The sequence below is a fragment of the Tachyglossus aculeatus genome, chromosome X1 (assembly GCF_015852505.1).
Source record: "Tachyglossus aculeatus isolate mTacAcu1 chromosome X1, mTacAcu1.pri, whole genome shotgun sequence".
Lineage (NCBI taxonomy): Eukaryota > Metazoa > Chordata > Mammalia > Monotremata > Tachyglossidae > Tachyglossus > Tachyglossus aculeatus.
In genome coordinates, this window is record NC_052101.1 from 24,954,531 (window position 1) to 24,967,896 (window position 13,366).

The following is a 13,366-nucleotide window of genomic DNA, read 5'->3' on the forward strand; positions in this document are numbered from 1 at the left end:
ACCTGATTTCTCTACATGGCCTTAGCAACCCAATCCAAGGAATTTGGAGGCAAAGAACGGGCTCTTGAAAGGGAACACTCAGAGAATGCAGAAAAACACAAAAGGTCACCCCTCTGAGTCGGTGAATGAATCTTAAAAAAAAAAAGTCACAGAAAAGGGTGGCAGCAGGTCTGACAGTAATTAACTCCTGCTGTCCCGTTCTCACATGATAAGCAGGGACTGCTTTGGGATTCAGAGAAATGTTCCCAATACAGAACTGACTTCCAGATTTCCTTAAGCACAAATCAAATCCAGAGAGCACCCCAAAGCCTCCTTTTCACCATTAGTTTCTACCTTCAGGGTGATTAATTTTCTATTTTTTGACCCGAACTGCTGAAAAGGAACACAACTGTCTGTTCCCTCTTGGGGTGCTACCCTGATATGGGGAATGACATGAAGAAAAGGGGCAACAAAAGGGAGGAGGAAGAGGAGAAACAAACGACCTAATTCTCCAACTGGATAATGAACCCCTGAATAAGCTTATAATAGCTGTGGATCAAACCTATATATGAAAGGCAGAGGAAATGCTCACAGGATCACATCAGCAGGATGTTGGCTGGAGGGGACCAGAATGATGAGGACTTGCCCTGAACGTGGCCTGGGGGAAACAGCACAGGACCTGTCTCTCCCCACTTCAATCTATACTTCACGCTGCTGCCCGGATCATCTTTGTGCAGAAACACTCTGGGCATGTTACTCCCCTCCTCAAAAATCTCCAGTGGCTACCAATCAACCTACGCATCAGGCAAAAACTCCTCACTCTCAGCTTCAGGGCTCTCCATCACTTCACCCCTCCTACCTCACCTCTCTTCTTTCCTTCTACAGCCCAGCCCACACCCTCCGCTCCTCTGCCGCTAACCTCCTCACTGTGCCTCATTCTCACCTGTCCCGCCGTCGACCCCCAGCCCACGTCCTCCCCCTGGCCTGGAATGCCCTCCCACTGCACATCTGCCAAGCTAGCTCTCTTCCTCCCTTCAAAGCCCTACTGAGAGCTCACCTCCTCCAGGAGGCCTTCCCAGATTGAGCCCCCTCTTTCCTCTCCCTCCATCCCCCCCGCCCTACTCCTTCCCCTCCCCACAGCACCTGCATATATGTTTGTACAGATTTATTACTCTATTTTGCTTGTACATATTTACTATTCTATTAATTTTATTTTGTTAATATGTTTTGTTTTGTTGTCTGTCTCCCCCTTCTAGACTGTGAGCCCGCTGTTGGGTAGGGACCGTCTCTATATGTTGCAAACTTGTACTTCCCAAGCGCTTAGTACAGTGCTCTGCACACAGTAAGAGCTCAATAAATACAATTGAATGAATGAATGAATGAAGTTATCTGCATGGTTTCAGCATCAGCTTACTGAAAACAAGACATTTTCACCACTGCTACAGTGCAAGTAAGTGGTAAAACTGGTTTGTGTTGTGGTATCTCAGGTTAGAGCCTGGCTCTGAGAACAATAGGCAGCATTCTCAAACAGGCCCTCATGGAGAGAGGAAGAGAAGAAGGGAAGGGGGAAAATCCTTTGGTAATTCAATACCACAAGTGAGTCATGCCTAAAATATTTACACAAGAGCTGCCCGCCATTTAGAGGGGAAGATGAAAGGCTTCCTGGCCAAGCGCTGTGCTGCTTGGGTACATCTACCGAGGTCTCCGATGGTCAAGTGAATTTTCAGGAGAAGCAATGTAGCCAAATGGACAGAGCACAGGCCTGGGATTCAGAATCAATCAATCATATTTATTGAGCACTTACTATATGCAGAGCACTGTACTAAGTGCTTGGGAAGTACAAATTGGCAACATATAGAGACAGTCCCTACCCAACATTGGGCTCACAGTCTAAAAGGGGGAGACAGAGAACAAAACCAAACATACTAACAAAATAAAATAAATAGAATAGATATGTACAAGTAAAATAAATAAATAAATAGAGTAATAAATATGTACAAACGTATATACATATATACAGGTGCTGTGGGGAAGGGAAGGAGGTAAGATGGGGGGATGGAGAGGGGGACGAGGGGGAGAGGAAGGAAGGGGCAGAAGGATCTAGATTCTAATCCCAGCTCCACTACTAGTCTGCTGTGTGACCTTGGGCAAGTCACTTCATTCTCTGTGCCCCAAGTACCATATATGTAAAACTGGGATTATGATTGTGAGCCCATGTGGTACATGGGCTGTGTCCAACCTGATTACCCTATATCTATCCAGTGCTTATAGCAGAGGCACATAGTAATTGCTAAACAAATGCCATAAAAATAAATAAAATAAGTGGCAGCCTCAACTGCAGTGAGCAGAGGAATAGGTCTCCACAGTCCTAGCTGGCATTAGGAACAGGAATAAGTTACCAAGTCTTGAACACTTTGTATGGAAGTCCAAGACAGCTGCCTTACTAATCAGGCAATCCACCAATTGTGTTCACTGAGTGCTTACTAGGTGTAGAGCACTGGACTAAATGCTTTGGAGAGTTCACTACAACAGAGTTGGCAGACACATTTCCTGCTCACAACAAGCTTACATTCATTCATTCAATCAATCGTATTTACTGACCACTAACTGTGGGCACAGCACTGTATTATGCACTTGGGAGAGTACAATGCAACGATAAAAAGTCACATTCCCTGCCCACAATGAGTTTACAATGCAGAGTTGGGGAGACAGACATCAAACACAAATAAATAAAATTACAAATATGTACGTAAGTGCTGTAAGGCTGGGGGTGGGGAGAAAGAGCTAAGGGAGCAAGTCAGGGTGATGCAAAAGGGAGTAAGAGATGAGGAAAAGTGGAAATTGGGAATTAGTCTGGGAAGCCCTCTTGGAGGAGATGTGCCTTCAATAAGGCTTTGAAGAGGGGAGAGTAATTATCTATCAGATTTCAGGGGAGAAATGTTCCAGGCCAGAGGCAGGACGTGGACGGCAAGACAGGCGAGATCGAGGCACAATGAGAAAGTTAGTACTAGAGGAGCTAAGTGTGTGGGTTGGGTTGTAGAAGGAGAAAAATGAGGTGAGGTAGGAGGGGGCAAGGTAGTGGAGTGCTTTATAACATTCATTCAATTGTATTTATTGAGCACTTACTGTATGCAGAGCACTGTACTAATGGTGAGGAGTTTTTGTTTGATGCGGAAGTGGATAGGCAACCACTGAAGGTTTCTGAGGATCGGGGTAACATGTCCTGAGCATTTTTGTAGAAAAATGATCCAGGCAGCAGAATGAGCAGAATGAAGTACAGACACGAGAGACTCGAATACAAGCCTCAAAGCCTCCCAGGAGGTGTGGAAGCAGCTTGGCCTACTGATAAGAGTCCAGACCTGGGAATCAGAGGACCTGGGTTCTAATCCCATCTCTGCCACTTGCCTGCTGTGTGACCTTGTGCAAGTCACTTAACTTCTTTGTGCCTCAGTTTCTTCAACCGTAAAATGGCGATTAAATCCTACTCCCTCCTCCATAGACTGATAGCTCCATTTGGAACCCAGACTATGTACAACCTGATTATCTTGTACCTACCCCAATGTTTAGTACAGTGTTTGGCCTACAGTAAGCACTTAATTACCATGAATTATTAAGACTATGTGATAGGGGAGGGAAAGAATAAGCAGTAGGCCTCCTTAGAAATGCAACTTGGCTTCTGAGATGTATGATATTTGAGAACTGGAACTTTTAGCCTTGTGCTTAGGCACCCCAGAAGTCTGCCAGTTCTCAAAAACTGGACAAGAACATTAACAATGCCATTCCTGGGTAAGACCAATAGTCTTTTTAATTCAGTGTTCTGTTCCTAACAGTGGCACTAAAGGATGCGTGACTGACAACTCCCCTGAGGTTAGGGCTGCACTTTCTAAAAACTGACTTCTCAGTTACCTCCATGAACTGCATCCCTGGATTGGGCCAAACTCTGCTGAACTTAGTGATAATATTAATGATGGCATTTATTAAGATAACCATTAGTAAACATACAAAATTGTGCAAAAATTGTTTCAGTGTGCTTATTTTGGGAGCTATCACCTTCCAGCTTCACTGTGTTGAAGTTTGGATTGTTTTTCTGCTCAAAATCAGCTCCATCTGCCATTTGTCTCTTCCTCAGCTTTGAAATCTTCATCCTATTTATATGCTTCTCACTCTCTGCCCAGCTATGTTAAGCTCAATCACTGGTATGTATTAAGAGCTCACTGTGAGCAGAGTACTGTATTAAGTGTTTGGGAGACTACAATACAGCAGAGTTGGGAAAATAGTTGCAATTTCTCAATGCTACTTTTTCTAGATCTGCAGTCTAGTACTAGACTATTTACAGTCTAATATTTCCTCTCACTTTCCTCATCCCGGTCTCTAGTCAATAGAACGGTCTTACAACTACTACTGCTACTAATGGTATTTGTTAAGCACTTACTATGTGCCAAACACTATACTAAGTGGTGGGGTAGGTACAATAATAATAATAATAATAATAATAATAATAATAATAATAATAATAATGGCATTTGTTAAGCGCTTACTATGTGCAAAGCACTGTTCTAAGCGCTGGGGGGGATACAAGGTGATCAGGTTGTCCCACGTGGGGCTCACAGTCTTCATTCCCATTTTACAGATGAGGGAAATGAGGCACAGAAGTTAAGTGACTTGGCCAAAGTCATACAGCTGACAAGCAGTGGATCTGGGATTCGAACCGGATGACCGCTGGCTCCCAAGCCCATGCTCTTTCCACTGAGCCACACTGCTTCTCCAAGATAGTCACATCCCACATGGGGCTAAAAGTCTAAGTAGGAGGGAGAACAGGTATTGAGACCCCATTTTCCAGGTGAAGGAACAGAGGCCCAGAGAAGTGACTGGTCCAAGGTCACTGAGCAGACAAGTGGAGGAGTCAGGATTACAACCCAGGTCCTCTGACTCCCAGCTCCTCTACTTGCCTGCTGTGTGACCTTGGACAAGTCATTTAACTTTTCTGGGTCTCAGTTTCTCATCTGCAAAATGGGGACTCAATACCTGTTCTCCCTCCTACTTATCCTGTGAACCCCATGTGGGACCTGATTACCTTTTATCTAAACCCAGGACTTAGTATACTTCTAGACTGTGAGCCCGTTGTTGGGTAGGGACCGTCCCTATATGTTGCCAACTTGTACTTCCCAAGCGCTTAGTACAGCGCTCTGCACACAGTAAGTGCTCAATAAATACAACAATGAATGAATGAATAGGCACACAGTAGGCACAATGATTACTATCAATAATGGAGAGCTAAGATTAACTAAGTGAAATCCACAGCCAATCAAAAACATCCCTTAAACTAATGGTCTCAACTTTCTTCACCACTGAGTCATTGTTTACAGAAGCACAAGTGATTGATTTGAGTTTCATCTCCTCCAAGAGAAGATGCTGAAAAGTGAAGTAGGTGAAAGCAGGGGTAAAGCGGGATGGAGAAGAAGAAACTGGAGGGCCTGAATAATACATAAGCTGGATAATCAGGCCAAGGAAAGCAATTCAAAAAACATGATGGTAAGTGGTTAAACCACCTTATTGTTAAAGGTAACAGTATTATGGCTAAGAAAACAAAGGTGAATTGAAAACTGCAATTCTCAAATAGCTACCTGACAAGGGCATTCTTTGGCATCTTATCTGCCTTGTCTCTGGTTTTGGTCTCTAAAAATCTGAGTATGGTGAATTTTGTCCTTCCTCTTTTGGAAACATGATTCCAAAAAGCAGAAACACCCTGAGTGACACTTGGAGACATCCCAAGGATATTCAAAACACAGAAAGAGGACTGCCCTGAATCCTCGGCAAAGAATTAACAAGAAACAAGAACAAGAAAGTTATGATTCTGGAAAAGTCTTTTGATATTCGTAGGGCATTGGAAAATAGTTAAGAACTAAGAAGAGACTAGAGGTATCAACCGCCAGTGACCGGCTGGAACATCAGAAATACGGAAACAGAATTTCAGCAACATTCAGATTCACATACGGCTCGAAAAAGAATCCCAATACACTAACTACTAGGACTTACTTCTAGGCTCTCTCAAACTTCTAGTTCTGCAAACACCAACATAAACCACCTACTATTTACTCTTTAAGAATACTCTATTTTCCCCTACTTCATCATCCCAATCAACTGTTGGTTTTAACAATAGAAGCCTGATGAAAATGACCACACCAGTAGCTAGGAGGACAGCATAGTTATTACTGTTATTATGGCATTTATTAATCGCTTATATTTGTCAAGCACTGTTCTAAGCACTGGAGTAGATACAAGTTAATCAGGCTGGAGACAGTCCCTGTCCCACCTGGAGCTCACAGTCTAAGTAGGGGAGGACCAGGTATTTAATCCCCATTTAGGAAACTGAGGCACAGAGAACATAAGTGACTTGCCCAAGGTCCCACAGCAAACAATTACCAGAGCTGAAATTAGAACCCAGGTCCTCTGACCCCAAGACCTGTATTCTTTCCATTAGGCTATGCTCCTTCTCAACCCTGACAGTTGAAGGTTCCTATCCAATATCCCAATTAGAAAAGGCCAAGTGCCTTCCTTAACAAGAGACTCCTTTAGCCTGAGTTTTTGGGTCCACACTTGCAGGAGAAAGATCTGCAGAAGTCACTTTAGGGCAGGGAATGTGTCTGTTCATTGTTATATTCTACTTTTCCAAGCAATTAGCACAGTGCTCTGCACACAGTAAGTTCTCAATAAACATAGTTGAATGAATGAATGAAAACCTCAAGAGAGATGCTGAATTATAAGGAAATCTATAGAGCAAAAGAGGTGGCAATTCTGCTCTGCTTTTGCCATTGGGGTTAGCTACACCCATCAGGACATCCCAAAGGCTTGTACTGTGGTACATGTGCATGTGGCACAATCAAAATAGTAATGTGCCGTTCTGGGCAGACAATGCAACATTTCTACCCCCACTACATGCCCCTCCCTTCCCCCCGACTCCCCACACCTCACTCCCACTCCAACACCTTGATCAAATCTCAGGGGGATTTCGGATTCTTTTTCTCTAAATCATTTTCTGGGATTGACCTAGGCTAAGAAGTATTCCTTATTTTCCCCTTGGAGAACCAGGTACTATTTTACAGCCCTCCAAATAGCCTCACTAGCACGCTACCCTTTGCACAGAAACCTCGGGCTTGTATTTTGGGAACGAAGTTAGGGAGAAAGAGAGAGAGTAGGAACAAGAGGGGATGAGGTGAACAGATGACCTGGGAAACTTCAAAAGGGCCAGACAATTTAAAGCATCCAGGGGAATTTCAGTACCAGTCTGACAGTTTGACAGATGCCATCAGGCCACAGAGAATCAAAACAAGTAATTCCCAAAATATTACGCTCTAAACTTGAAATTGGCATTTTATACTGTAACACTTTTTAACAGAGATCCATAAAAGCCCTTAGACTTTTTTCTTACTGAAAATAATTTGTTAACTGCTAAATTGGCCCAGATGAGGATTTCTGACTTACCCCGTTCATCACAATTTACTATATTTGCTAGTTTGGACTCCACATTAAAAACAAATATTTAATTAACTTAAGAACAGCCAGCACAAAGGGGTTGCTAAGTTTGGCAGTCATGAAGTGGCAAGACAGTGGACCTAAGCAACATGAGAAGCAGCATGGCATAGTGAAGGTTCGTTCATTCATTCATTCAATTGTATTTATTGAGGGTTCTAATCCTGGCTCCGCCACCTGTCTGCTGTGTGACCTTGGGCAAGTCACTTCACTTCTCTGGGCCTCGGTTACCTTATCTTTAAAATGGGGATTGAGACTGTCTCCAACTTGATTTGCTTATACCCACCCAAGCGCTTAGTTTAGTGCCTGGCACATAGCAAGCGCTGAACAAATATCATTACTATTATTATTATTCTAAATAACTAGGTGAATATCAGTATTAACAGTACCTATTGAAGCATCAATTTCTTGGGAACAGTGGGGAGGTGATACCCTGCCATGTCCTTCCTCACACAGCCTGGGAGTTGGACAGACAACTTCACTCAACCCAGGTCTCTGAGACGATCTGAGGTTTTTGCAATCATGGCTGAAAAAGACTCAGGATGGTGGCTTTTCCTGTTAGCTCACTGAAGGCCATTCATTCATTCAATTGTATTTATTGAGCACTTAGTATGTTCAGACCACTCCACTAAATGCTTGGGTGAGTACAATACAACAATAAACAGACACATTTCCTGCCCACCATGAGCTTACAGTCTAGAGTGGGGGAGACTGACATTAAAATAAATAAATTACAGACATGTGCATAAGTGCTGTGGGGCTTGGAGCAGGGGGAGAACAAAGTGAGCAAATCAGGATGATGTAGAAGGGAGTGGGAAAAGAGGAAAGTCCATGCCCTCCCAGGCTCTATTCCACTTGCTCCCCACTAAAATCCCTGGTCTCTTTCCACCCCTATGCTCAAAATGAGAAGGTAGCCCGAGGTACTTGGGGAACACAGACAATATATGAAAAAACACGATTTGACTCTGGAAGAGATTGCAATCTATACAGGGAAGCAGTTGAAAAAATGATGAATACACAAAGTGAAGCATGGAAGAATACTTGTAACTAATAGACAGGTGATTTAATACGTATATAATAATAAAAAAAATACAAGAGTGCCTAGATGGCCTGGAATGGCCTGGAAGATGAGTAAAAACAGCCCATGGTCTGGATTAGTTTGAGGTGCCAAGGAAACACCCATCACAGTGGTGTTGATATAATGAAGTTGCCATCCATTTTCCATCAGTTTCTTCTGGGTTTCCTGATTTGGGGGCCTGTCCTGAATTTGGAGATTCCTATTCTCAGTTAAACGTAAGCATTAAGGCCCTGACATCACACAGCAGTAGCACAGATGTGCTTTATTCGATTTTTTTTCCTCAAAATCAGCGATCAGGGCATTAATGGTCAAGTTAAAGAAACTCCAGTTTCCTGTCCATCAAACCATGTTGCCGATTATCTCTAATCAATTCATAACAATAATAATAATGGTGGTATTTGTTGTAAGTGCTTACTATGTGCCAAACAATGTTCTAATCGCTAGGGTAGATACAAGGTAATCGGGTTGTCCCACTTGGGCCTCACAGTCTTAATCTCCATTTTACAGATGAGCTGAGGCACAGAGAAGTTAAGTGGCTTGCCCAAGGTCACACAGCAGACAAGTGGTGGAGCGGGGATTAGAAGCCACATCCTCTGACTCCCAAGCCCATTCTCTTTCCACTAAGCCAATGCTGCTTCTCCAAGCCACCACAGCCCTCCTGTACCCATCCATTCGCCAAGATCCATCTTGATTTCCAGCCTATCAAAATCACTGGATGAATAATCAATCAATCGTATTTATTGAGCGCTTACTATGTGCAGAGCACTGTACTAAGCGCTTGGGAAGTACAAATTGGCAACACATAGAGACAGTCCCTACCCAACAGTGGGCTCACAGTCTAAAAGGGGGAGACAGAGAACAGAACCAAACATACCAACAAAATAAAATAAATAGGATAGAAATGTACAAGTAAAATAAATAAATAAATAAATAAATAAATAGAGTAATAAATATGTACAACCATATATACATATATACATATACACATATATACATATATACATATACATACATATACATATATACATATATATACATATATATAATAATGGCTGCAACCCTGAAAGACAGCCCCATTCATTCCAGCTGGTAAAAGAAAATGACAAGCACTAAAGCTCACTCACTTTTTCAGGGTCTGAAAGCCATGCTCTTTGAACTGGAGCTCCTGCCTCATGTGAGCCATCTCCCTTCGTAGCTTATTGACCTGCAGGGACGGAAAAAGGAGCACAAGGCCAGGTTAGTCAATCAATCAATCAATCAATCAATCGTATTTATTGAGCGCTTACTATGTGCAGAGCACTGTACTAAGCGCTTGGGAAGTACAAATTGGCATCACATAGAGACAGTCCCTACCCAACAGTGGGCTCACAGTCTAAAAGGGGGAGACAGAGAACAGAACCAAACATACCAACAAAATAAAATAAGTAGGATAGAAATGTACAAGCAAAATAAATAAATAAATAAATAAATAGAGTAATAAATATGTACAACCATATATACATATATACAAGTGCTGTGGGGAAGGGAAGGAGGTAAGACGGGGGGATGGAGGGGGGACGAGGGGGAGAGGAAAGAAGGGGCTCAGTCTGGGAAGGCCTCCTGGAGGAGGTGAGCTCTCAGCAGGGCCTTGAAGGGAGGAAGAGAGCTAGCTTGGCGGATGGGCAGAGGGAGGGCATTCCAGGCCCGGGGGATGACGTGGGCCGGGGGTCGATGGCGGGACAGGCGAGAGCGAGGTACAGTGAGGAGATTAGTGGTGGAGGAGCGGAGGGTGCGGGCTGGGCAGTAGAAGGAGAGAAGGGAGGTGAGGTAGGAGGGGGCGAGGTGATGGACAGCCTTGAAGCCCAGGGTGAGGAGTTTCTGCTTGATGCGCAGATTGATCGGTAGCCACTGGAGGTTTTTGAGGAGGGGAGTAATATGTCCAGAGCATTTCTGGACAAAGATAATCCGGGCAGCAGCATGAAGTATGGATTGAAGTGGAGAGAGACACAAGGATGGGAGATCAGAGAGAAGGCTAGTGCAGTAGTCCAGACGGGATAGGATGAGAGCTTGAATTAGCAGGGTAGCGGTTTGGATGGAGAGGAAAGGGCGGATCCCATGAAGTCCCATGAAGAACCTTTGTTATCAGTCAATGACCCAAGAAAGAGAAACGTTGTCCTCAACCAGACACCAGGCCACCCCTCCGAGACTTAGAATGAATGGATTCAGATCACTCCAAATCAGCACAATCATAAATGCATTTCTTTCCCTTCTCTGGCCTTTGAATTTGTTATTTCATTTTTTAAGCTCCCAGGTTCTTAGCTTCTAATTTCAGTACTGAACTGTTCACAAATCCAGCTTCAGTGTGTCTGCCCCAGACAGGCCTCAACAGTCTAGGTGGAAATGATGACAACTAATTCAAGCCAAACATTATCTTGCTTTAGCCAGAACTGCCGGGCTAACAGACTTCGCAGGCTTGTCTTTTGTGGGCTATTTTAGATTCTCTCAACCATCACAGGAGAGGAATACCAGGAGAGGAATTAGATGACAGACACTTACCCGGGATTTTGCAGTGGCAATTTCAGCTTTCAGAATATCGGGGTCATATTTGGAACTGGATGATGAACCAGAGACCACTGGAACAAGAAAAACATTTTTCATTCAGAGACACACTGTGGCTCAGTGTGTTTATCCATCACTTACGTGAGCATCTGAATGAACTCTGAAAGTACTGTTTTAATATTGAGAGCAGAGCAGTCAACTCGTTTGTAACATTTTTCTATGGCAACTCAATGCTTCCATCCCTTGGAATCTGAGAGTTTCAGAGTTTGGGTTTCGCCTTAATTACTGCAGTCTCCTCTCTGACCTCCCTACCTTTTGTCTCTCTCCTCTCCAGTCATACTTCACTCTGCTGTCCAGATCATTTTTCTAAAAGAACATTCAGTCTATAGTTCCCCACTCCTCAAGAAGCTCCAGTGGGCAGGGAATTTTGTCTGGTTATTGTTATATTGTACTCTTCCAAGCACTCGGTACAGTGCTCTGCACACAATAAGCACTTAATAAATATGATTGACTGACTGACTCCAGTGGCTGCCCATCCATCTCTGTGTCAAGCAGAAATTCCTTACCATTGGCTTTAAAGAACTCACTCAACTCACCCTCTCCTACCTTACCTTGCTGATTTCCTACTACAATCCAGCCCACGCACTTCTGTCCTCTAAATCCAACCTACTCACTGTACCTCGATCTTGCCAATAACTCCTTGCTCACATCCTTCCTCTGGCCTGAACTCCTTACCCCTCCAGATATGACAGACAACTACTCTCCCCACCTTCAAAATTTTATTAAAATTACATCTTCTCAAAGAGGCCTTCCCCAACTAAGCCCTCTTTCCTGTACTTATTCTGCCTTCTATGTCACCTATGCTCTTGGATAATGTACCCTTTAAACACTTTTTATTCACTTCACCTCCACAACACTGATGTACATATCTGTAATTCATTTACTTACCTTAATGTCTGTCTCCCACTCTGAACTATGAGCTACTGGTGGCCAGGAAACATGCCTACCAACTCTGTTGTACTGTACCTTCCCAAGCACTTAGTACAATGATCTGCCCAGAGTTAGCACTCGATGAGCACCACTGATTAACTGATTGACTGGTGGTCTTCAGTGGGATTTCTTTAATCATGTGGGACTGACACAAATACAAGCTATTAACTTGACAGAGAGTTTGAGAAACTTTAAAAAAAGGAAAGACTGCTCAGTGGGTACCAGTCCTTTTAGCTCCAGATCTACAGCAACTGATCTTTATGCCAGTTTGACTTTGAGAGGAAAAATTTTAGCTTTATTACTAGCGGTGGTAGAGTGCAAGTTCACATTTCCTCATGCCTTGGATGTTCTGTCAACCCCTCAAACTCAACATTTCCAAAACAGAACTTCTCATCTTCCCACCCAAACCCTACCCTCCCTGTGACTTTCCCATCACTGCAAATATAACCACCATCCTCCCTGTCTCACAAGCCTGTAACCCTGGCACTATCCTGAACTTAGCGCTCTTATTTAACCCGCATATTCAGTCTGTCACCACATCCTAGCAGTTCTACCTTCACAAAATTGCTAAAATCTGCCATTTCCTCTCCATCCAAACTGCTACCACAATGACCCAAGCATTTATCATATCCCACCATAACGACTTCATCAGCTACCTTACTGACCTCCCTGACTCCTGTTTCCCCCCAACTCCACTCTTTACTTCACTCTGAAGCCTGGATCATTTTTCTGGAAAAAAAAAAAAAAAAGCTCAGTCCATGACTTCCCTTCTTCAAGAATCTCCAGTGGTTGCCCACGCACCTCTGCATCAAACAGAAACTCCTTACCATCGGCTTTACGGAACTCAATCTGCTGCCCCACCCACTCACCCTTTACCTCCATGATTTCCTACTACAATCCAGGTTGCACACTTTGCTCTTATAACACCAACCTACTTCAATCTCATCTATATTGCTGACCCCTTGCCCGTGCCCCCTCTCTGACCTGGAACTCCCACCTCCTTCATATGATAGATCACCCCCCCCCCCCCCCAGAACCTTAACAAAATCGCATCTCCACAAGGCCTTCTTCAACTAACCCCTCTTTCCCCTACTCCCTCTCCCTTCTGCATCACCTACACATTTGGATCTGTGCTCTTTAAGCACTTGATATTTGCCCAACCTTCATTCCCACAGCACTTATCCATATTTTAAGGTCTGTCTCCTCCTAGACTGCAAGCTCCTCATGAACAGGGAATATGTTGAACTGTTC

The 13,366-nt window shown here is 43.7% G+C and overlaps 1 protein-coding gene across 1 annotated transcript in view; it reads right to left on the reverse strand.

Moving 5' to 3' along the window:
* WWC1 (WW and C2 domain containing 1) overlaps positions 1–13,366 on the reverse strand; it is a 123,713-nt gene that overhangs the window by 40,114 nt on the left and 70,233 nt on the right. The window contains exons 4-5 of the mRNA XM_038772144.1: positions 11,123–11,199; positions 9,712–9,791 (exon numbers count right to left, since the gene is read on the reverse strand). Coding sequence (XP_038628072.1) covers positions 9,712–9,791; positions 11,123–11,199 — 157 coding nt within the window. The remainder of the gene's footprint in view (positions 1–9,711; positions 9,792–11,122; positions 11,200–13,366) is intronic.